This window comes from Pelophylax lessonae, assembly GCF_965119305.1.
Source record: "Pelophylax lessonae genome assembly, chromosome: 4".
In the NCBI taxonomy this organism is placed as follows: domain Eukaryota; kingdom Metazoa; phylum Chordata; class Amphibia; order Anura; family Ranidae; genus Pelophylax; species Pelophylax lessonae.
The window spans coordinates 286,889,016-286,913,938 of NC_138771.1; the positions used below are offsets into that span (position 1 = coordinate 286,889,016).

General features: G+C 43.3%; 1 protein-coding gene across 1 annotated transcript in view; it reads right to left on the reverse strand.

The window, feature by feature from the left end:
• The window catches only part of TMTC2 (transmembrane O-mannosyltransferase targeting cadherins 2), a 445,859-nt gene that overhangs the window by 141,568 nt on the left and 279,368 nt on the right, over window positions 1-24,923 (reverse strand). Inside the window, exons 5-6 of the mRNA XM_082255664.1 lie at window positions 2,748-2,833; window positions 2,189-2,373 (exon numbers count right to left, since the gene is read on the reverse strand). Of these exons, the coding sequence (XP_082111790.1) occupies window positions 2,189-2,373; window positions 2,748-2,833 (271 nt within the window). The remainder of the gene's footprint in view (window positions 1-2,188; window positions 2,374-2,747; window positions 2,834-24,923) is intronic.

The window sequence follows — 24,923 nt, forward strand, 5'->3', positions numbered from 1 at the left end:
ATCCTCCTCCTTCTGGCCCCTGATGCAAAAGGGGTGGGGGGGGGGTCAAAATATGATCCACTCTGGGTGTCAAATACTCTTGTAATGCCACAATCTACCACGCCTGCCACAATTTTATTATACTTACAACATCTAACTCTATATACTAATGTGCTGTGAGCTGTAGATATTTTCATTTCTAGCAGGCTTTCTTGAAGTGTGAAAATAAATGAAGGATTCCGCACGGGGTGTTAAAAAAAAAAAAAAAAAGTTGCGAAAGGCTGAATTAGAGGCTCTGAATCCCTAAAAGGGGGAAGGAATATGCAGATATTCTCTAAAATATTCAACAGGTACCAATAACTTGCATTTCTATATCACCAAACCATGCATTATACACAGAATATTTTATAATCCAAAATATTTAAAAAAAAAAAAAAACGCTTGGTGCATTTGCCAAATTGTAATAAATGTCAAGGGCACTCAGGAGACTTAATACATTTGTCAGGGAATTGCTTTAAAACGTTGGCAAAAAGTATTTTATAGGGTTAACAAGGTATTCAGCTGTAAGAAGACTATGGATCCAACTGTGTATATATTGGGTTGTTTGAATGATCTTGACTGCACTGAGGTCTATAAAAACAGAAATAAAAACAGTATTGCTCCTGGCCAAGACACAAAATAAAAATGGAAAAGCAAAATATCGCCAACAACTAAACAATGTATCCTTGGCAGTCAAATATACAATTTATTTATTAGAGAAGAGGATATTCAGCCATATGGCAGTCTTTATCGTCATGAAGGCTAGACACACCTGGATAAGCCCAAATAGATCTTATTTGTGATAGAGTAAAAATACCATGAGCATGTTTTTAGATTGATAGCCATAAAGCTCCTGAGGCCCATGCTGTCAGTATTAGAACAATTTTACTAATCATAATGCAAAAAGGGTTGGGACAAGATCCAGCTCATAGGTACCTGATATGCAAGCACTACTTGGGTCATGCTTAAAATGATTGTAAAGGCAGAAGATTTTTTATCTTCATGCAATATATGCATGAATATAAAAAGCCTTCTGTGTGCAGCAGCCCCCCTCGGCCCACCTAATACTTACCAGAGTCCCTCTAGATCCAGTGATGTTGCAGGTGTGTCTCGGCTGTCCAGGACTCCCCTCCTCGTTGGCTGAGACAGCAGTGTGGTGCCATTGGCTCCCACTGCTTTTAAAGTCAGTCAACCAATGAGGAGAGAAAGGGGGCGGGGCCAGGCTGGGGCTCTGTGTCTCAATGGACACAGGGAGCTGTGGCTCAGCTCGGGTTCCCCCATAGCAAGCTGCTTTCTGTTGGGGCACTCAGCAGGAGGGAGGGGCCAGAAGCACCAAAGAGGGGCCCTAGATGAGGAGGATCTGGGCTGCTCTGTGCAAAACCACTGCACAGAGCAGGTAAGTATAACATGTTTTTTATTTTTAACTAAAGAAAAAAAATAGACTTTACAATAATTTTAATGATGTATGGGCTCCCCATAATGCCTTAATGCGAAAGTAAACCCATGGATTTTTTTTTTGTATATTAACATTTTATTCAAGTTTCTGTCAGCATATAAAAACATAGTTCAAGTCATTACACAGATTAACGACCATATATAACTATTACAAGTAAACTTTCTATATTAACAACCCTCCCACCCACCACAAAAAAAATATAAAAATTTAATATCCAAATCCCCTCCTATTGCATTCTCTGCTACCTACCCACTCAGCCATACTCCTTTTCTTATGTATCATACTCCCTGACCTTGACCCTGGTCTCAGGCCGGTGATACTGTTCCCTAAGCTGTCTCTGTTATCACCCTCAAACACCCAGAATCTATCCAGACAAAACCAATGGAATAAACAGTTTAAAAAACAGTTACATTCCCGGCTTGTGTCGGGAGCGTAACGGTCATATTGGTTGTCCTCGCAACCAAACTGTCAAACCATCCAATGGCCGGTGTCATAACTGATGACATGTGCAGCATGGCAGTTGACGATTAGAACGAGGCCAAGACGGCATCTTCCTTGGCTGAAAACGATAGGAGGGTTTACTTCCACTTTAAGCACTGTAAATTTTATTATTATAATAGATTTTGCCCATTTTCTTTATTGTAAAAAAAAAAAAGCTAAATAAAACCATAATTCAATAAAAAGTTTAAGGTTTCACTAATTTGTGGAACTTACCTCATACTGGCCTTGTTCATGGTACAACTTCCCCAGATTATAAAGGCAGCTGGTTACTGAACTTTTATGAGCGTTAGGATCTTTTAAATTTTCATCTGGAATTTCTGAACATTTCAAAAAGGTTCTTCTGGCCTCTTCAGTTCTTCCCTGATTCATAAGAATAATTCCTGTATTCAAGTATGCCGCTGTAAAATCAGTGATTGCAATAAGTATCATTTTAAGTGAATACAACAAACACATCTAAATGTAATATGTTAAAAATTCAGCACTGCTTCTTTTAGTAGCAGTAAATGACTGGCCTTGAGAGACTATTTTTGCACACGTGGTCTGTCACTAATTTTCCTTCCCTTACAGAAGGGACCACCATAGATGATTGGTGGTTCGGCCTACATGCTTTTTCAAAACCTTTCATCTCTACAAAACGCTGCCAATTAGAATGCCAGTTTTGATGATGGTTTTGTGGTGAGGCCTTAGCCCTTCATCTTATTTAAAAAAAAATTGTGATGATAATGATAAACAGATGCGAACGAAGATGATAAAATGTAAATTCATTACTTACATGCCAGTGTAGGCCTGCTACCAATTGCTAACTTGTAGTAGTGGAGAGCCTCTGAAAACTTGCTGTTTTCCTGGAGCAGTAAGCCTCTGGAAAACATACACAACAGGAAAATGGATCACTATCTGAAAATGTAACTCATGAATATGTAAATGTTAAATTATTCAGGCAATTACATGTACGCAACCCTGTAAAGGTTTTAAAAACATGTGCATAGTTAATCCATGCAAAGACACACAGTTAAAGTATATTTATCGTTTACAAGGTTTTGGCTTTAGATAAACTTTAACACAGAATTCCAGGATTTGCAGCACTTTTAAAATCTGCTTGCCTTAAGGAATTAAGTCCAATTAGGTACATGCCACCTGGTGGACTTAACTTTTTTTTTTTTTTACTATTTATGTTTTTACTGAGCGTTGGAGCAGTGGCGGTTTTAGGCATGGGCGAACAGGGCAGCCGCCCGGGGCGGCATTTTTTATGACACGTGGAGGGCGTATGACAGTGTTCCCCAACCCCCGGGCCGTGGACCAGTACCGGTCCGTGGATCAAATGGTACCGGGCCACCCGAGGAACTTTGAATAATTTCACTGTGGCAGCGGAGCCGAGGCGCAGAGCATTGCTCCCCCCCGAGCCTGCCCATTGTGTGACAATAGCGAATGAAAATTCGCTATTGTCACACTGATCCTCCTCCTGGCCAATCAGGGAGCGGGTCCTCCCGCTTCCTGATTGGCCCAAAGGCAAACCCCACGCCATTGGCCGAGGAGGAGGCGCCGCGGGAGGACTGAGGAGACGCGGGAAATCCGGGGACTGAACTGAAGAGAAGTGAGGTAAGTGCACGGATGGGTCTCGCGGGGGGAACGCTGGCGCTCTGCATTGAAAGGTGGCACGCTGGCATCTCTGCATTTATTGGGGGCAATGCTGTGGCACTCTGCATTTATTGGGGGCAATGCTGTGGCACTCTGCATTTATTGGGGGCAATGCTGTGGCACTCTGCATTTATTGGGGGCAATGCTGTGGCACTCTGCATTTATTGGGGGCAATGCTGTGGCACTCTGCATTTATTGGGGGCAATGCTGTGGCACTCTGCATTTATTGGGGGCAATGCTGTGGCACTCTGCATTTATTGGGGGCAATGCTGTGGCACTCTGCATTTATTGGGGGCAATGCTGTGGCACTCTGCATTTATTCTTATGTTGTCATGTTATTTATTTTTTTTTTTTTGGGGGGGGCACCGGGAGGGAGTCTTGCCCGGGGAGCAATTTAATGTAGAACCGCCACTGCGTTGGGAGTACAAATATCCCTATACTTTCAGCGTTTCAACACTGGACCTCTGAGTTTCCCATACAGCAGCAGTCGTATGCAGCTGTTTTGCCTGCAAAGTGCTGCAATTCCTGGAGCTCCTCTCTAAAGCACCTAAAATAAATGAGGACAACCCAGATATACTATAAATATAGAATAGTATATATAGAATTTTTAATGTCCCTTTTTACTCTTTAAGACCCAACGTCATCAATTAGAAAAAATTCATCCTTGCAGTGTACGTCGCACTCCCCTCAACTTCTCCCACTGCAAGAAGTTACATGCTTGTTACATCTGAAATCCAGGTGGTATGCAATCCCTTGGTATCCTATGTACCATTCATGACCATTATGCACGTATTGTACAAGGAGGAGGCAGGAGTGGGACCACTGCTGGGAATTCCTTAAAAATGAGGCTGGTCGCACCTCTGGAGGGACCCTGCTGCAGTGAGGTATTAATCTTTATTTCTGCACTCCTAAATTGCATGAGCAATTAAACACTTACAGTGTGTGTGGGTGGGGGGAGGGGAGAGGGGACATTGCAACAGTAGATTGTGTCCAATTCCTGGATTTGGGTATTAAGAGCTGCACTGGGATCAACATGATCTAGCCATTTTACATTCCATCTATCTCTCAAAGTCATATGAAGATACAGGGCTCTGCATTCAAATCCGATTTTTTTATTTTATTTGCCAACTATAAATTTGTACAATCTGTAGAAAATGATGTAAGTCATAATTGCCTGGCTTGCCTAACTGTATAATTCTTGCAGATCTAACAGAACAGAGAAAATATTACATTGAAAGAAAAAATTGTGAACCAGCGATTCTCCTGATTCGTGCATCTTGGCGACACACATGGTGATTTGGTGTTTCTGCCAGCGTAAAATTTGGATTTGTTCCAGTTTCATTTTACAGTCCCTTCCCCCCCCCACCAGAAAAGTGTTTTGGCTAAATATACACATAAGGAGTTATGTTTAAAAACTTTTTTGTACGAATATGACAATCAAACAGTCCAACGAAAATAGCTGTATTTGTGTAATAGGATTGTTTCTTATGATCTGAAAAGCCATCTTGTGGCCATAATTTTGTATTTTGTTTCTGAAATACCTCAAATCAGGAAAAATATTGCTTTACGGCCACTAGATGGAGCTTGCAATCATAGGAAGTTATCATATTACACAAAATAGGGCAATTTTTGTTGGTAATATGCAAATGTTTGTCATTTTCTTATAGCATTTTTTATTACATAGATTTCTAAGTAATGCAGTAGTGCTACTTCTTTGCTACAGGAAAATGAAGCAGCATCAGAATCCCAATGAGGTTAAATCTGTGCTCTGCTGCCTATGTTACACTTGTAGCCCTGTGCGATATCCATAGGTGTGTGCACTCTAGGCACGTGTGTGTGTGTGTGTGTGTGTGTGCATGATAATATTACACACACACACACACACACACATATATATATATATATACATATACACACATTACACACACATACAACGGGTACAATAAGTATTGAACAGGTCACCATTTTTCTAGGTAAATATATTTCTGACATGAAAATTTCACAACATGTCAGTAACAACCCGTGCAATACATACATACATACATACAAAGAAACCAAAACAAATAAGTTCAGAAATGAAGTTCTGTGTATTAAAATGGAATGACACAGGAAAAAAGTAGTGAACACATGAAAAAAAGGAGGAGCAAAAAGACATGGAAATTCAAGATACCAACTGAAATCTATCTGTAATTAGAAATTAATTATGATGGGTAAAAGCAAAGAGCTCTCTCAAAACTTTGGGAAACTTATTGTTGCATTGGTTACAGAAGGATTTCTAAACCAGTGAGCACTGTTGGAGCCATAATCTGGAAATGGAAAGAAAATAATTTCACCAAACACCAGCCATGACAAAGAGCCAAGGACCACTTGTGGAGAGCTCCTTAAAGAAAACAAACAGTAATGCACTCAACCGCCATGGTCTATATGCACGCTCACCACGCAAGACTCCATTGCTAAAGTGAAAGCTTGTTGAAGCGCGTTTAAAGCTTGCTGCACAACATTTAGATAAGCCTATAAAATACTGGGAGAACATTGACTGGTCAGATGAGACAAAAATTTAACTCTTTGGATGCCATTAAACACACCATGTTTGCAGGTCAAATGGCACTGCACATCACCCCAAAACACCCCTATACCAACAGAGTTCCATCATCCAACCATGTACCGTGCAGCACACATGTAGTTGTGGGAAGATTACACTAACGATGAACTGAAGATATATGGAACTGACTGATAGATATACATGTATTAAATGTCTTTTGAACCACACTGATGGCACTTTATTCATTATGCCCGATTAGTAATCTACTACACATGGGTGTTCTGGCATTACTTATGTATATGTGTGGTCACTATTGATAAAATCACATCAGTTCACATTTTTATCACTTTATATTCTGTAGTGGGTTGTATTAATTAGGGATAGACTGATATGGTTTTTTCAGGGCCGATACTTTGGCCATTGCGTATCGGTATCGGACAATATGGACCGATATTTTGTACATTTAAAGTTTTGAAAAATAAAGAATTTTTGACACAAATCTGGTACTGAACATGTTAATTTTTGTTTAATGCTTAATGGCTGGCTTGCTGGCACCCTGTGGTAGGTGGCTAACTGGCTGGTACCCTGTGGTGGGTGGCTGGCTGGCACCCTGTAGTGGATGGCTGACTGGCACCCTGTGGTAGGTGGGTGGCTGGCACAGGGGTTGTGGGTGGCTGGCTGGTACAAGGCCTGTGGGCGGCTGGCTGGTAAAGTGCCTGTGGCTGTCTGGCACAGGGCCTGTGGGTGGCTGGCTGTCTGGCACCATATGGTGGGTGGGTGGCTGGCACTCTGTGGTGGGTGGGTGGCTGGCTGGTACAGTGCCTGGCTGGCTGACTCGTTGGTACAGTGCCTGTTGCTGGCTGGTACAGGGCCTGTGGATGTGGGTGGCTGGCTGGCACTGGGCTGTTTTGGGTGGGTGTATGGCTGTGATACACTCCCACGAGACTAGTCCCGTCTCCGACTGGCAAAAGGAGGCAGCCTAAGAAGGCAGAATGCCGTCACAAAAACATTGGCAATATCGGCCAGTTCCAGGGCCGATATATCGGGGAAAGTGTATATCGTCCCTTGATATATCAGCCCTCGATATATCGGTCTATCCCTAGTACTAATTAATTTGTTTGGATGTAGGGATTGTGTATTTCGGAGCGCTTCACTTTACGTAGCCAACCTACCAGTTCTCCCAGTTTTAATTAGAGTCCCAATTTAATGACACTGATAGTGTTTGGGTATACAAAGGTCAAAGGAAGGTTAAGGGTTCTAAATTGAATCAGCTTGGGGGGCGAAGGAAGGGTGGCTGGGTTTTGAGTAAAATTGTAGTTATACTTTAAGTGAATTATGCAATATTTTAACATTCAGCTGACTGATATTAGCTTCAACAGTGAGTGGCACAGATAATATAACTACAGAAAGACTGCATTCATTAGTGAATGCAGTCAGGATAAGAATATTATACCTAAATCAATTATTTCTTGGACTCACACCCTTCATATCAGGCCATAAATGCGTGCAGGGAAATCTAACAATCAAGCTCTCTATGTGCATGTTCACCGTAACCAAAAGATGGCTACAGCATGACCATCCAGTTCTGGGAGGGGTCAATAGATGTCCTCCCAGAACCCTGCACCTGAGCACCTCCTGTGGTGTGTATTGGGCGCACCCTGTGACCGACAGATCAGAGTAAAAGGCCAATCACAGTGGCCCTTTACCATGTGATCAGCTGTGTTCAACCACAGCTGATCACATGTAAACAGACTTGCCACATATAGGTAGTCCTTTCCTTCCACGCTGTGTCTGTGGGAGGAAAGTAAAGCCATTAACTGGCAAGTCTGTAAGTTTTTTATTTGGGACATGAGCATCAGTGCAGCCCCATCAGTGACAATCAGTGAACATCAGTGCCACCTATCAGTGCTTCCTCATCAGTACAGCCAATCAGTGTAGCCAATCAGTGCCCATCAGTGCAGCCAATCAGTGCCCATCAGTACAGACTCATCAGAGAAGAAGACAAATTACTTATTTGCAACATTTTTATAATAAAAACAAACAAAAAATATTTTAACTTTTCAGTCTTTTTTATTTGTTTAGCCCCCCCCCCCCCTTAAAAAAAAAAAAAGGAACCAGTGGTGAATAAATACCACCAAAAGAAAGCTCTATGTGTCTGAAAAGAATGATAAAAATGTAATTTGGGTAAAGTGTTATATGGCTGCACAACTATCGTTCAAACTGCACCAGCACTGAAAGCTGAAAATTGGCCTGGGCAGGAAGGGGGTGAAAGTGCTCAGTATTTAAGTGGTTAAAGGTAAATCAAGGAAGCTTGCAATAATATACATATAATATACAATATTGTATAAAATGTTGCCAAAACATACAAGTTAAGGTTTTTCAGTTATGTTGGATCTTATTTGCTTTACAGTCTTTCTATGCTGAGGAGTGAAGTATGACTGCAGGCAGCCATATTTTATTTATTTATAGCAAGGAAGAACCACTAATTAAAAACTTTACCCATTGGTCGTTGCAGCTGTAAACTTTATTAATTACAGTGAGGAAGTCGCTGATTAAAAAAAAAACTCACACATTGGTCTTTGGCTGGAAACAAAATGCAGAAAAGTAATTCCAGATCATTGTGACTGCATAAAGAGGATCCAGGATGGAGAAAATAAGATACACTTAACTCTCTAAGGTCTCATGCACAATGGTGTCTAAATGAATGCATCCAAATGCCTTTGGAGATTTCTATACCCATCTGGATGTAATGCTTTTCTATGGCTGAATACACACCTAAATGTTTCTAACTGCATTCAGTCCACCTCCATTAACAAACAAAAAATGTGTGAACTATAGTGTTGAGCGAACACGGACTGTATTATTCGTGTTCGTACCGAATAATTGGATTTTTTGTACCCGAACACGGACACGGACACTTTACTGTATGTTCGGGTAAAAATCCGTGTTCGGTCGTTTTATTTCCGGGTTTTGCATGCTTTGGCGCTCTTTTCATGGCGGGCTTTCAACAGCCAATCAACAATCGTTTAACTGGTGTGCCTTAAGCCATCCCAGCCATGCCTGCAAATGTCTCAGTAGCTGTGATTGGCCGTCTGAAGCATGTGACCAAGTCTTTATAAGTTCGAGGCAGCCGCAGCGGCGTCATTATGCTGCTTAGATTCAGGGACAGAGCACACATCAACGTGCTGGCTGCTGATTAGGGAAAGATAGGCAGGAAAAAAACATTTGTGTCCGGATAGAATTGAGGGACAGGTCGGAGTGTTTAGGCAGGGCGAGTTGTAGGCATTTTAGGGATAGAGTCTGCTGAATTATAGGGTCAGTGTCTTCTACAAACTACAATCGATATTGCTGTGTGGGGGGTGGGGTGAATCTGCACTCAATCCTGATCTACGATCTCTTCTCAATCCTGTTAGGGACAGAGTCTGCTGAATTTTAGGGAAACTGTGTTCTACAAACTACAATCGATATTGCTGTGTGGTGTGGGATTGGAGATAGGCAGGTGTCAGTGATCCACATCCATTTTTCTGTGTGTGAGCTGCAGTGAACACAATCTTTTTGGGCTGCAGTGAACACAATCTTTTTGGGCTGCAGTGAACACAATCTTTTTGGGCTGCAGTGAACACAATCTTTTTGGGCTGCAGTGAACACAATCTTTTTGGGCTGCAGTGAACACAATCTTTTTGGGGTGCAGTGAACAAAATCTTTTTGGGGTGCAGTGAACACAATCCTTTTTGGTGTGCAGTGAACACAATCTTTGTGGGGTGCAGTGAACAAAATCCTTTGTGGGGTGCAGTGAACACAATCTTTTTGGGGTGCAGTGAACAAAATCCTTTTTGGGGTGCAGTGAACAACATCCTTTTTGGGGTGCAGTGAACACAATCTTTTTGGGGTGCAGTGAACAAAATCCTTTGTGGGGTGCAGTGAACACAATCTTTTTGGGGTGGAGTGAACAACATCCTTTTTGGGGTGCAGTGAACAAAATCATTTTTGGGGTGCAGTGAACAAAATCATTTTTGGGGTGCAGTGAACACAATCTTTTTGGGGTGCAGTGAACACAATCTTTGTGGGGTGCAGTGAACACAATCTTTTTGGGGTGGAGTGAACAACATCCTTTTTGGGGTGCAGTGAACAACATCCTTTTTGGGGTGCAGTGAACACAATCTTTTTGGGGTGCAGTGAACACAATCTTTGTGGGGTACAGTGAACAGAATCTTTGTGGGGTGCAGTGAACACAATCTTTGGGGGGTACAGTGAACACAATCTTTGTGAGGTGCAGTGAACACAATCTTTGTGGGGTGCAGTGAACACAATCATTGTGGGGTGCAGTGAACTCAATCTTTGTGGGGTACAGTGAACACAATCTCATACTTCTGAAGGTTTGAGGGTGCTGCCTGTTCCATACTCCCCCTACTCCTCATCTAGCCTTTTAGGGGTACAAACAATAGTAATTGGGGCCTAGTGTGGTTGTGTACGTGTGATATACATACACTTTTTTGGGATCATATTTTCTATTCCGCTATTTAATCAAAAACCTTTGGGGATCAGTTAAATTGGGGGATAGTCTGTGTTGGTACGTGTGAGAGAGATCCACCTTTCCAAGTTGTTGGGGTTCATCTCATACTTCTGAAGGTTTGAGGGTGCTGCCTGTTCCATACTCCCCCTACTCCTAGCCTTTTAGGGGTACAAACAATAGTAATTGGGGCCTAGTGTGGTTGTGTACGTGTGATATACATACACTTTTTTGGGATCATATTTTCTATTCCGCTATTTAATCAAAAACCTTTGGGGATCAGTTAAATTGGGGGATAGTCTGTGTTGGTACGTGTGAGAGAGATCCACCTTTCCAAGTTGTTGGGGTTCATCTCATACTTCTGAAGGTTTGAGGGTGCTGCCTGTTCCATACTCCCCCTACTCCTAGCCTTTTAGGGGTACAAACAATAGTAATTGGGGCCTAGTGTGGTTGTGTACGTGTGATATACATACACTTTTTTGGGATCATATTTTCTATTCCGCTATTTAATCAAAAACCTTTGGGGATCAGTTAAATTGGGGGATAGTCTGTGTTGGTACGTGTGAGAGAGATCCACCTTTCCAAGTTGTTGGGGTTCATCTCATACTTCTGAAGGTTTGAGGGTGCTGCCTGTTCCATACTCCCCCCTACTCCTAGCCTTTTAGGGGTACAAACAATAGTAATTGGGGCCTAGTGTGGTTGTGTACGTGTGATATACATACACTTTTTTGGGATCATATTTTCTATTCCGCTATTTAATCAAAAACCTTTGGGGATCAGTTAAATTGGGGGATAGTCTGTGTTGGTACGTGTGAGAGAGATCCACCTTTCCAAGTTGTTGGGGTTCATCTCATACTTCTGAAGGTTTGAGGGTGCTGCCTGTTCCATACTCCCCCTACTCCTAGCCTTTTAGGGGTACAAACAATAGTAATTGGGGCCTAGTGTGGTTGTGTACGTGTGATATACATACACTTTTTTGGGATCATATTTTCTATTCCGCTATTTAATCAAAAACCTTTGGGGATCAGTTAAATTGGGGGATAGTCTGTGTTGGTACGTGTGAGAGAGATCCACCTTTCCAAGTTGTTGGGGTTCATCTCATACTTCTGAAGGTTTGAGGGTGCTGCCTGTTCCATACTCCCCCTACTCCTAGCCTTTTAGGGGTACAAACAATAGTAATTGGGGCCTAGTGTGGTTGTGTACGTGTGATATACATACACTTTTTTGGGATCATATTTTCTATTCCGCTATTTAATCAAAAACCTTTGGGGATCAGTTAAATTGGGGGATAGTCTGTGTTGGTACGTGTGAGAGAGATCCACCTTTCCAAGTTGTTGGGGTTCATCTCATACTTCTGAAGGTTTGAGGGTGCTGCCTGTTCCATACTCCCCCTACTCCTAGCCTTTTAGGGGTACAAACAATAGTAATTGGGGCCTAGTGTGGTTGTGTACGTGTGATATACATACACTTTTTTGGGATCATATTTTCTATTCCGCTATTTAATCAAAAACCTTTGGGGATCAGTTAAATTGGGGGATAGTCTGTGTTGGTACGTGTGAGAGAGATCCACCTTTCCAAGTTGTTGGGGTTCATCTCATACTTCTGAAGGTTTGAGGGTGCTGCCTGTTCCATACTCCCCCTACTCCTAGCCTTTTAGGGGTACAAACAATAGTAATTGGGGCCTAGTGTGGTTGTGTACGTGTGATATACATACACTTTTTTGGGATCATATTTTCTATTCCGCTATTTAATCAAAAACCTTTGGGGATCAGTTAAATTGGGGGATAGTCTGTGTTGGTACGTGTGAGAGAGATCCACCTTTCCAAGTTGTTGGGGTTCATCTCATACTTCTGAAGGTTTGAGGGTGCTGCCTGTTCCATACTCCCCCTACTCCTAGCCTTTTAGGGGTACAAACAATAGTAATTGGGGCCTAGTGTGGTTGTGTACGTGTGATATACATACACTTTTTTGGGATCATATTTTCTATTCCGCTATTTAATCAAAAACCTTTGGGGATCAGTTAAATTGGGGGATAGTCTGTGTTGGTACGTGTGAGAGAGATCCACCTTTCCAAGTTGTTGGGGTTCATCTCATACTTCTGAAGGTTTGAGGGTGCTGCCTGTTCCATACTCCCCCTACTCCTCATCTAGCCTTTTAGGGGTACAAACAATAGTAATTGGGGCCCAGTGTGGTTGTGTACGTGTGATATACATACACTTTTTTGGGATCATATTTTCTATTCCGCTATTTAATCAAAAACCTTTGGGGATCAGTTAAATTGGGGGATAGTCTGTGTCGGTACGTGTGAGAGAGATCCACCTTTCCAAGTTGTTGGGGTTCATCTCATACTTCTGAAGGTTTGAGGGTGCTGCCTGTTCCATACCCCCCCTACTCCTCATCTAGCCTTTTAGGGGTACAAACAATAGTAATTGGGGCCCAGTGTGGTTGTGTACGTGTGATATACATACACTTTTTTGGGATCATATTTTCTATTCCGCTATTTAATCAAAAACCTTTGGGGATCAGTTAAATTGGGGGATAGTCTGTGTTGGTACGTGTGAGAGAGATCCACCTTTCCAAGTTGTTGGGGTTCATCTCATACTTCTGAAGGTTTGAGGGTGCTGCCTGTTCCATACTCCCCCCTACTCCTAGCCTTTTAGGGGTACAAACAATAGTAATTGGGGCCTAGTGTGGTTGTGTACGTGTGATATACATACACTTTTTTGGGATCATATTTTCTATTCCGCTATTTAATCAAAAACCTTTGGGGATCAGTTAAATTGGGGGATAGTCTGTGTTGGTACGTGTGAGAGAGATCCACCTTTCCAAGTTGTTGGGGTTCATCTCATACTTCTGAAGGTTTGAGGGTGCTGCCTGTTCCATACTCCCCCTACTCCTAGCCTTTTAGGGGTACAAACAATAGTAATTGGGGCCTAGTGTGGTTGTGTACGTGTGATATACATACACTTTTTTGGGATCATATTTTCTATTCCGCTATTTAATCAAAAACCTTTGGGGATCAGTTAAATTGGGGGATAGTCTGTGTTGGTACGTGTGAGAGAGATCCACCTTTCCAAGTTGTTGGGGTTCATCTCATACTTCTGAAGGTTTGAGGGTGCTGCCTGTTCCATACTCCCCCTACTCCTAGCCTTTTAGGGGTACAAACAATAGTAATTGGGGCCTAGTGTGGTTGTGTACGTGTGATATACATACACTTTTTTGGGATCATATTTTCTATTCCGCTATTTAATCAAAAACCTTTGGGGATCAGTTAAATTGGGGGATAGTCTGTGTTGGTACGTGTGAGAGAGATCCACCTTTCCAAGTTGTTGGGGTTCATCTCATACTTCTGAAGGTTTGAGGGTGCTGCCTGTTCCATACTCCCCCTACTCCTAGCCTTTTAGGGGTACAAACAATAGTAATTGGGGCCTAGTGTGGTTGTGTACGTGTGATATACATACACTTTTTTGGGATCATATTTTCTATTCCGCTATTTAATCAAAAACCTTTGGGGATCAGTTAAATTGGGGGATAGTCTGTGTTGGTACGTGTGAGAGAGATCCACCTTTCCAAGTTGTTGGGGTTCATCTCATACTTCTGAAGGTTTGAGGGTGCTGCCTGTTCCATACTCCCCCTACTCCTAGCCTTTTAGGGGTACAAACAATAGTAATTGGGGCCTAGTGTGGTTGTGTACGTGTGATATACATACACTTTTTTGGGATCATATTTTCTATTCCGCTATTTAATCAAAAACCTTTGGGGATCAGTTAAATTGGGGGATAGTCTGTGTTGGTACGTGTGAGAGAGATCCACCTTTCCAAGTTGTTGGGGTTCATCTCATACTTCTGAAGGTTTGAGGGTGCTGCCTGTTCCATACTCCCCCTACTCCTAGCCTTTTAGGGGTACAAACAATAGTAATTGGGGCCTAGTGTGGTTGTGTACGTGTGATATACATACACTTTTTTGGGATCATATTTTCTATTCCGCTATTTAATCAAAAACCTTTGGGGATCAGTTAAATTGGGGGATAGTCTGTGTTGGTACGTGTGAGAGAGATCCACCTTTCCAAGTTGTTGGGGTTCATCTCATACTTCTGAAGGTTTGAGGGTGCTGCCTGTTCCATACTCCCCCTACTCCTCATCTAGCCTTTTAGGGGTACAAACAATAGTAATTGGGGCCCAGTGTGGTTGTGTACGTGTGATATACATACACTTTTTTGGGATCATATTTTCTATTCCGCTATTTAATCAAAAACCTTTGGGGATCAGTTAAATTGGGGGATAGTCTGTGTCGGTACGTGTGAGAGAGATCCACCTTTCCAAGTTGTTGGGGTTCATCTCATACTTCTGAAGGTTTGAGGGTGCTGCCTGTTCCATACCCCCCCTACTCCTCATCTAGCCTTTTAGGGGTACAAACAATAGTAATTGGGGCCTAGTGTGGTTGTGTACGTGCGAGATACATACACTTTTTTTGATCATATTTCCTATTCCGCTATTCAATAAAAACCTTTGAGGATCAATTGAATTGCGGGATAGTCTGTGTCGGTACGTGTGAGAGAGATCCACCTTTCCAAGTTGTTGGGGTTCATCTCATACTTCTGAAGGTTTGAGGGTGCTGCCTGTTCCATACTCCCCCTACTCCTCATCTAGCCTTTTAGGGGTACAAACAATAGTAATTGGGGCCCAGTGTGGTTGTGTACGTGTGATATACATACACTTTTTTTGGATCATATTTTCTATTCCGCTATTTAATCAAAAACCTTTGGGGATCAGTTAAATTGGGGGATAGTCTGTGTCGGTACGTGTGAGAGAGATCCACCTTTCCAAGTTGTTGGGGTTCATCTCATACTTCTGAAGGTTTGAGGGTGCTGCCTGTTCCATACCCCCCCTACTCCTCATCTAGCCTTTTAGGGGTACAAACAATAGTAATTGGGGCCTAGTGTGGTTGTGTACGTGCGAGATACATACACTTTTTTTGATCATATTTCCTATTCCGCTATTCAATAAAAACCTTTGAGGATCAATTGAATTGCGGGATAGTCTGTGTCGGTACGTGTGAGAGAGATCCACCTTTCCAAGTTGTTGGGGTTCATCTCATACTTCTGAAGGTTTGAGGGTGCTGCCTGTTCCATACTCCCCCTACTCCTCATCTAGCCTTTTAGGGGTACAAACAATAGTAATTGGGGCCTAGTGTGGTTGTGTACGTGTGATATACATACACTTTTTTTGGATCATATTTTCTATTCCGCTATTTAATCAAAAACCTTTGGGGATCAGTTAAATTGGGGGATAGTCTGTGTTGGTACGTGTGAGAGAGATCCACCTTTCCAAGTTGTTGGGGTTCATCTCATACTTCTGAAGGTTTGAGGGTGCTGCCTGTTCCATACTCCCCCTACTCCTCATCTAGCCTTTTAGGGGTACAAACAATAGTAATTGGGGCCCAGTGTGGTTGTGTACGTGTGATATACATACACTTTTTTGGGATCATATTTTCTATTCCGCTATTTAATCAAAAACCTTTGGGGATCAGTTAAATTGGGGGATAGTCTGTGTCGGTACGTGTGAGAGAGATCCACCTTTCCAAGTTGTTGGGGTTCATCTCATACTTCTGAAGGTTTGAGGGTGCTGCCTGTTCCATACTCCCCCTACTCCTCATCTAGCCTTTTAGGGGTACAAACAATAGTAATTGGGGCCCAGTGTGGTTGTGTACGTGTGATATACATACACTTTTTTGGGATCATATTTTCTATTCCGCTATTTAATCAAAAACCTTTGGGGATCAGTTAAATTGGGGGATAGTCTGTGTCGGTACGTGTGAGAGAGATCCACCTTTCCAAGTTGTTGGGGTTCATCTCATACTTCTGAAGGTTTGAGGGTGCTGCCTGTTCCATACCCCCCCTACTCCTCATCTAGCCTTTTAGGGGTACAAACAATAGTAATTGGGGCCTAGTGTGGTTGTGTACGTGCGAGATACATACACTTTTTTTGATCATATTTCCTATTCCGCTATTCAATAAAAACCTTTGAGGATCAATTGAATTGCGGGATAGTCTGTGTCGGTACGTGTGAGAGAGATCCACCTTTCCAAGTTGTTGGGGTTCATCTCATACTTCTGAAGGTTTGAGGGTGCTGCCTGTTCCATACTCCCCCTACTCCTCATCTAGCCTTTTAGGGGTACAAACAATAGTAATTGGGGCCCAGTGTGGTTGTGTACGTGTGATATACATACACTTTTTTTGGATCATATTTTCTATTCCGCTATTTAATCAAAAACCTTTGGGGATCAGTTAAATTGGGGGATAGTCTGTGTCGGTACGTGTGAGAGAGATCCACCTTTCCAAGTTGTTGGGGTTCATCTCATACTTCTGAAGGTTTGAGGGTGCTGCCTGTTCCATACCCCCCCTACTCCTCATCTAGCCTTTTAGGGGTACAAACAATAGTAATTGGGGCCTAGTGTGGTTGTGTACGTGCGAGATACATACACTTTTTTTGATCATATTTCCTATTCCGCTATTCAATAAAAACCTTTGAGGATCAATTGAATTGCGGGATAGTCTGTGTCGGTACGTGTGAGAGAGATCCACCTTTCCAAGTTGTTGGGGTTCATCTCATACTTCTGAAGGTTTGAGGGTGCTGCCTGTTCCATACTCCCCCTACTCCTCATCTAGCCTTTTAGGGGTACAAACAATAGTAATTGGGGCCTAGTGTGGTTGTGTACGTGTGATATACATACACTTTTTTTGGATCATATTTTCTATTCCGCTATTTAATCAAAAACCTTTGGGGATCAGTTAAATTGGGGGATAGTCTGTGTTGGTACGTGTGAGAGAGATCCACCTTTCCAAGTTGTTGGGGTTCATCTCATACTTCTGAAGGTTTGAGGGTGCTGCCTGTTCCATACTCCCCCTACTCCTCATCTAGCCTTTTAGGGGTACAAACAATAGTAATTGGGGCCCAGTGTGGTTGTGTACGTGTGATATACATACACTTTTTTGGGATCATATTTTCTATTCCGCTATTTAATCAAAAACCTTTGGGGATCAGTTAAATTGGGGGATAGTCTGTGTCGGTACGTGTGAGAGAGATCCACCTTTCCAAGTTGTTGGGGTTCATCTCATACTTCTGAAGGTTTGAGGGTGCTGCCTGTTCCATACCCCCCCTACTCCTCATCTAGCCTTTTAGGGGTACAAACAATAGTAATTGGGGCCTAGTGTGGTTGTGTACGTGCGAGATACATACACTTTTTTTGATCATATTTCCTATTCCGCTATTCAATAAAAACCTTTGAGGATCAATTGAATTGCGGGATAGTCTGTGTCGGTACGTGTGAGAGAGATCCACCTTTCCAAGTTGTTGGGGTTCATCTCATACTTCTGAAGGTTTGAGGGTGCTGCCTGTTCCATACTCCCCCTACTCCTCATCTAGCCTTTTAGGGGTACAAACAATAGTAATTGGGGCCTAGTGTGGTTGTGTATGTGTGATATACATACACTTTTTTTGGATCATATTTTCTATTCCGCTATTTAATCAAAAACCTTTGGGGATCAGTTAAATTGGCGGATAGTCTGTGTTGGTACGTGTGAGAGAGATCCACCTTTCCAAGTTGTTGGGGTTCATCTCATACTTCTGAAGGTTTGAGGGTGCTGCCTGTTCCATACTCCCCCTACTCCTCATCTAGCCTTTTAGGGGTACAAACAATAGTAATTGGGGCCCAGTGTGGTTGTGTACGTGTGATATACATACACTTTTTTGGGATCATATTTTCTATTCCGCTATTTAATCAAAAACCTTTGGGGATCAGTTAAATTGGGGGATAGTCTGTGTCGGTACGTGCGAGAGAGATCCACCTTTCCAAGTTGTTGGGGTTCATCTCATACTTCTGAAGGTTTGAGGGTGCTGCCTGTTCCATACCCCCCCTACTCCTCATCTAGCCTTTTAGGGGTACAAACAATAGTAATTGGGGCCTAGTGTGGTTGTGTACGTGTGATATACATACACTTTTTTTGGATCATATTTTCTATTCCGCTATTTAATCAAAAACCTTTGGGGATCAGTTAAATTGGGGGATAGTCTGTGTCGGTACGTGTGAGAGAGATCCACCTTTCCAAGTTGTTGGGGTTCATCTCATACTTCTGAAGGTTTGAGGGTGCTGCCTGTTCCATACCCCCCCTACTCCTCATCTAGCCTTTTAGGGGTACAAACAATAGTAATTGGGGCCTAGTGTGGTTGTGTACGTGCGAGATACATACACTTTTTTTGATCATATTTCCTATTCCGCTATTCAATAAAAACCTTTGAGGATCAATTGAATTGCGGGATAGTCTGTGTCGGTACGTGTGAGAGAGATCCACCTTTCCAAGTTGTTGGGGTTCATCTCATACTTCTGAAGGTTTGAGGGTGCTGCCTGTTCCATACTCCCCCTACTCCTCATCTAGCCTTTTAGGGGTACAAACAATAGTAATTGGGGCCCAGTGTGGTTGTGTACGTGTGATATACATACACTTTTTTTGGATCATATTTTCTATTCCGCTATTTAATTTAACTGGGCCTCCATGCGAGACCTGTGTGCCTTGTTGCGCTGTTTTGAGTACTCCACCAACATGGCCAGTGGCAATGACGCCGTTCTCAGCTTAACTATCCCACTTCTATGCCTCCTTGAAAAAACAATTCGGGCGATGATGGAAGAGGATGTGGCACAGGATGAGGAGGAGGAGGAGGATGAAGAGGTAACATTTCCAAGGCTTTCAGGGCAGTCATTCGCAAGGGGCTCCGAGGGTGGGTTCCTGCACACGCAAACGCCAGGGACGCAATTGTCCAGCAGGGGCACAGTTCTGGAGGATGAGGAGGATGAGGAGGAGGAGGAGCTGGAGGAGGAGATGGAACCATGTTCACAGCAGGGTGGCACCCAGGCCAGCTCATGGCCATCACTGGTGCGTGGCTGGGGGGATACAGAGGACACGGACGATACACCTCCCACAGAGGACAGCCTTTCGTTGCCTCTGGGCAGCCTGGCACACATGAGCGATTACATGCTGCAGTGTCTCCACAACGACCGCCGAGTTGCCCACATTCTAACTTGTGCTGATTACTGGGTGGCCACGCTGCTGGATCCCCGTTACAAGGACAACGTACCGTCCTTAATTCACTGACTGGAGCGCGATCGCAAGATGCGCGAGTACAAGCGCACGCTGGTAGACGCCATGCTGCTGGCATTCCCATCTGACAGCGGGGCCACAGTGGAAGCACAAGGCAGAGGAGGAGGAGGAGGAGGTCGCCAACGCAACCAGGGCACCGCCAGCACCTCAGAAGGCAGGGTTAGCATGGCCGAAATGTGGAAAAGCTTTGTCAGCACGCCACAACAAACAGCAGCACCAGCAGCTCAGATGGAACGTCTTAGCAGGAGGCAGCATTTTACCAACATGGTGGAGCAGTATGTGTGCACACGCCTACATGTAGTGAATGACGGGTCTGCCCCCTTCAACTTCTGGGTCTCCAAATTGGGCACATGGCTTGAGCTTGCCCTTTACGCCTTGGAGGTGCTGGCGTGCCCTGCAGCCAGTGTATTATCTGAACGGGTATTTAGCACGGCTGGGGGCGTTATAACAGACAAGCGCAGCCGCCTGTCCAGAGACAATGTGGACAAGCTCACGTTCATTAAAATGAACCAGGCATGGATCCCACGGGACTTTTCCGTACCTTATGCAGAATAGCAATGGATACCGACCTTACCCACCCATTGTTCCATTTTTGCTCTTTCTCACTCTTTTGGGGTGTACCCTCATTTAAAATTTTTGAAAAGAAGCAGTGTTGGCTACCTCGTCCTCCTCCTCAGGGCCAGATTAATGTAGGGGCTATTGGAGCTGCAGCTCCAGGCCCCTACCTTTTATATAGGCCCCGGGTTGGCCATATTCACTGTTACCGCTCTTCTGTCACTTGTAAACACAGAAGTCTGGCTTCTATGCTCGCTTCCCCAGGCAGCACCCTCAGAACCTCCCCACACAGCGTGAAGGCCGGACAAGGAGGGACAGTTGGCGATGCATGGATGTGTTTATGGGCTTCAGAGACAGCATCCCATGTTGAATTAGGCATGCATGGCTGCACCCTTCCTCCTCTGGGTGCATGGCAAGGCACGGCCCTTAAGGCCCTTCAAAATCCTCAGCACCAAGCCCATGATGCTGTTAATCCGGCCCTGGTCCTTCTCCACCGCCGCTTCCACCTACACCGCCCATAGGTGTGCGCAGCCTATTGCATTAAGGTGTGCACCCCAAAGTTGAAATACACATGCATGTGTTTGCCAGCAGGGAGAGTAATGTATCGGGGCCATGTACCTGTAGGCAAGGAGAAATAGAGCAGAGCAGGTCCCAGGGAGATCTTTCCCATCTCCTCACTGGCAATGCTATGTGCCCTAGGTGATTAGGGTGTGCCCAGGCACACCCAGCACACCCTGTGCGCACGCCTATGTCACCGCCACATCCACCACCACCTCAACCTCCCTCCTACTCCATATGGGCCTCGTCCTTCAGAGATGAAGAAGAACATTGTTTTATTTTTCTGTTTTTTTTTTGTTGTTTTAAGTTATTTCCCTATCCACATTTGTTTGCAGAGCACTTGCCATGCTCTTAATTACGTTTTGCTGCCATTTGCAGCACTCTAGCCCTTTCCTTTGGTGTTTTAGAGCCATTTTAGTGCCTTAAAGTTCGGGTCCCCATTGACTTCAATGGGGTTCGGTGTCCGGGAAAAGTTCGGTAAAAGTCCGGGACACGGACCCGGACTTTTTTTTAAAGTTCGGCCGAACCCGTCGAACACGGACATCTAGGTGTTCGCTCAACCCTAGTGAACTATTTAGCCTGTTTTATGGCACTAAATGCATTTATGTGCAGGAGAAATGGGTCAGATAAGTATAAAGTTTGTTTAAACTTACCTGATCAGTTGCTAATATGCTAAACTCGGAAGACCAATATGGGTAACCCTTTTTTGGGTTCAGCATAGCAAATAGGGATTCTTCAGTGGGGTAAACGTCTATTTTTAATGATGTATGTACGTTTTTAAATGGATACGTATATGTTAATAAAGCTTGTAAAAATATATATTTTTAGCCTTTATGTCCTGTCAGCACCCTTAAATTCTGCAGTGACTCTTGTTTCTTTCACTGACTGGTTATATAAAATAGTAGATGAAAAAACAATGTAAGTTAAAATTCATAAGCGGTATTTGCTATTTTAAACTGAACTAAGCCACAGATCTATTTTCGTGAATTAAAGCAGATGTAAACCATAAGTGAAAGACATTTAGTTAGCTAAAGCATTGTGTTATAAAAAGGCATAAAAGGCAGTTTTTTGTTTTTTTAATAATGTTCATTTTCATCCTTCTATCATGCCTTGCTGTATCTCAGTGCTGTTCATTCCCATTTCTTGTCTACTTACATGTTGCTGCTGCTTTGTTTTATTTTTGTTGTTTTTTTAATACAATCAAAAGGGTCTCTTAAAAGCTTATAGGGGATTTTACGAATTGGCATTACAATTTAATAAAGTGCAGCCAGGCAAAGCAATGTACAAACCACAAGTCAAACAACTCACATTTAATTATGATTATTCTGGTTCTGGATCACTGCGGGGTGCTGCAAAAATCATACTTTCGGTAATGTCAGAAAGTACAGCTAGCGCTTTAATTCTGGACCTGAGACTCTCACACACAGAAACTGCAAAGCCTTTGTCTGGTCCTCCTCTCCCCTCCTCTATTCACAGAACGCCTTTTATTCTGTTCACAGAATTACAAGGCATGCTGTGGATGGACAATGGTAGAGGAGGGGCAAAAAATTGACAGAATATTTTTTTCTATACAAGAGCTGCAGCTCGTTGGATCTCATTACATTTACTTATGTATAAATACATATAGCACAATCAGTGCTCTTATAAAGATAACAGGACCCCTAATGATGTCAGATGCTGCTGACAAAACGTGTAGGGCGGGACATTCCGCAAATGTCACTTCCAGTGTTTGAAATGCAGGTGGCACTGTGTTTTTAGTTTCTTTTTCAATGCCTGCGTATTCTTCATGAACATAGGTGCAATTTTAACCTTTTATTCAATAAATTGAAAGTACTACACTAGGAGAAGCTCTTGATGTCACCAAGCTATTTGTAGAGTCTCATAAAGATGCAAGAGCGCCAATAAATGTATGCTGGTATCCATTTATCTAAATGTATGATATTCTCTACTAGATAGAACAGAGCTGCATTCCACTGGCTTGGTGTGAGACTGCCAGTTGGGGACCTATAAAGCGTTCTGTGACTTCCTTTGAATAAAAGGGGTCAAACATCTCTGGTGAGTGTGCAGTGTACCTATCTGGTGGAGTAGAAAAGCATCATTTCTTTTGGTGTCACCTTTTCACTACCTTTGGAGGTTTTTTTTTTTGCATGGAACACTCTAATTGGACTTTTCTTATGAACTTTTCAGTTGTGAGTTTATTTAAAATCTTTTTTGTGGAGGTAGTGAGAGAGTGGTTTATTTTTTCTGGTTGACGTACATTCTGGTTCCTCAGTTATGTCACATCCGGTTGGCGGTAGAACACACGCGGAGTTTTGCGATCCACTTCTACCTCGCTAGCACGGACTATGGGTGACGGAATGACTGCTCTTTAATTCAGGTCTTCTAAATGCGATGTTTACTCACGAACACTAAGTGTAATTTTAACAATGTTTATGAATAAACAAACGTACTACACTATTGGGATTCTTTCTTCTCCTTTTATGAGTGATAAACCATTACAGAATACACAGGATGTGACATCTTCCCTCTTACCAGACACAGCCTGATAGACTCACATGCAATATTGCTAAGGGGTCCCCATTATCCCAGCACAAATCTAAGCACAAGAGGGTAAAGAGCACAGTTCACTGCATGATTATTTTTACATTTCCGTGGCACTCCAGCACTTTTTTGGATCAATACTGGAAATTTTATGGACTTTCACTTGGCCCTTGCTTGTATCAGAAATTTGTATGAAGTATTATTTGTCACTTATATGTTATTGATTTTGTTTGCACTACATGCCCATGGAGGGCCCAGTTTACCTGCACGGGGATGAACAGGTGTTCCATCACAGATGTTAAGTCAATTGAGATGCAACGGCTGCACAGGCATACCTGCTGTTCCCAATCGGTCTTCTGTGTGGGAATGGGTGCACGACCCTGAACGCAGAGAGTGTGAGCTCAGGGACATGCACGTGAACCTACATGGATGTCAAATTGGGAGCAATGGCTCTGTTCGTGCAATTGCTACACCCCAAATTACATCAATGGGACTGCCTGCACAGAGATGCATGGAACACCTGTGCATCCCTGTAAAGGTACGCTGTGTATGCTTGGTGTGAACAAGGCCTTAGACCCCTTTGACAAAAGCAGACCGATCAGGTCTGCCTGTCCATTTTTCAAGTGGGCTTAATTGGACCACCCACTGTTTTCTATGGAGAGGCGGATGCAAATGGACAGCCGCTCCCCCCGCCCCACTCTCAGGATGACAGCTCACTGGAGTGCTGATCAGCAGCTGCAGGTGGTGGGAGGAAAAGGGAGGGATGCCACTCAGGGATAGATCAGGGGTGCGGGGGACGGTACGGAGGAGTGCTCAGAGTGGCAGGGGGGACATGCTGAAAACCCCTCTAAGGGAGTGGCAGAGGAGGGAAGGTAGTGGCTTCTAGAGGTAGAGGTAGCTGCAGGGATCCAGTTTGCAGGAGGGGAGGGTTTTGGATCAGGTGGGGGGGGGGGGGGACAGTGCTGGGGATGAAGAAGAAGGGGGATGAAGGGGCTAGGAAAGGAAGGTGGGAGGAGTAGTTATAGGTGAGAGTGGGCAGAAGGTGGAGAAGCTGGGGACAGGGAAGCAACAATCACACCGCTGATCAGAGTTATAAAATTGTTCAGCCGTCCTGCAGCACTTGAAGAATCCATGTCCTGGAGGTCACCTGTCTGTGTTCTGATTTGATATGCGTATTATCTACATGCGTTTGTGAGTATGATACTCTTGTTATCCTTCAATAACTGTTTTATTGATATTGTACTAGGTCGGTGAACCCTTCTCTTGTTTTCATTGTCTTTTTAGATCTGCCATCTGTTGTGGGGAAGGCTTTTCAGCAACTCGTACCATCCAGATGTAGCTGTGGTAAATAAAGCCCACTGGGAGCCAGGTAAAGTCTCTAAAGTGTAGTATTTATTGAATGTGTGTTAAAAGCCAAAATAAAATGAATCATAAAACCATATGACAATGGGTG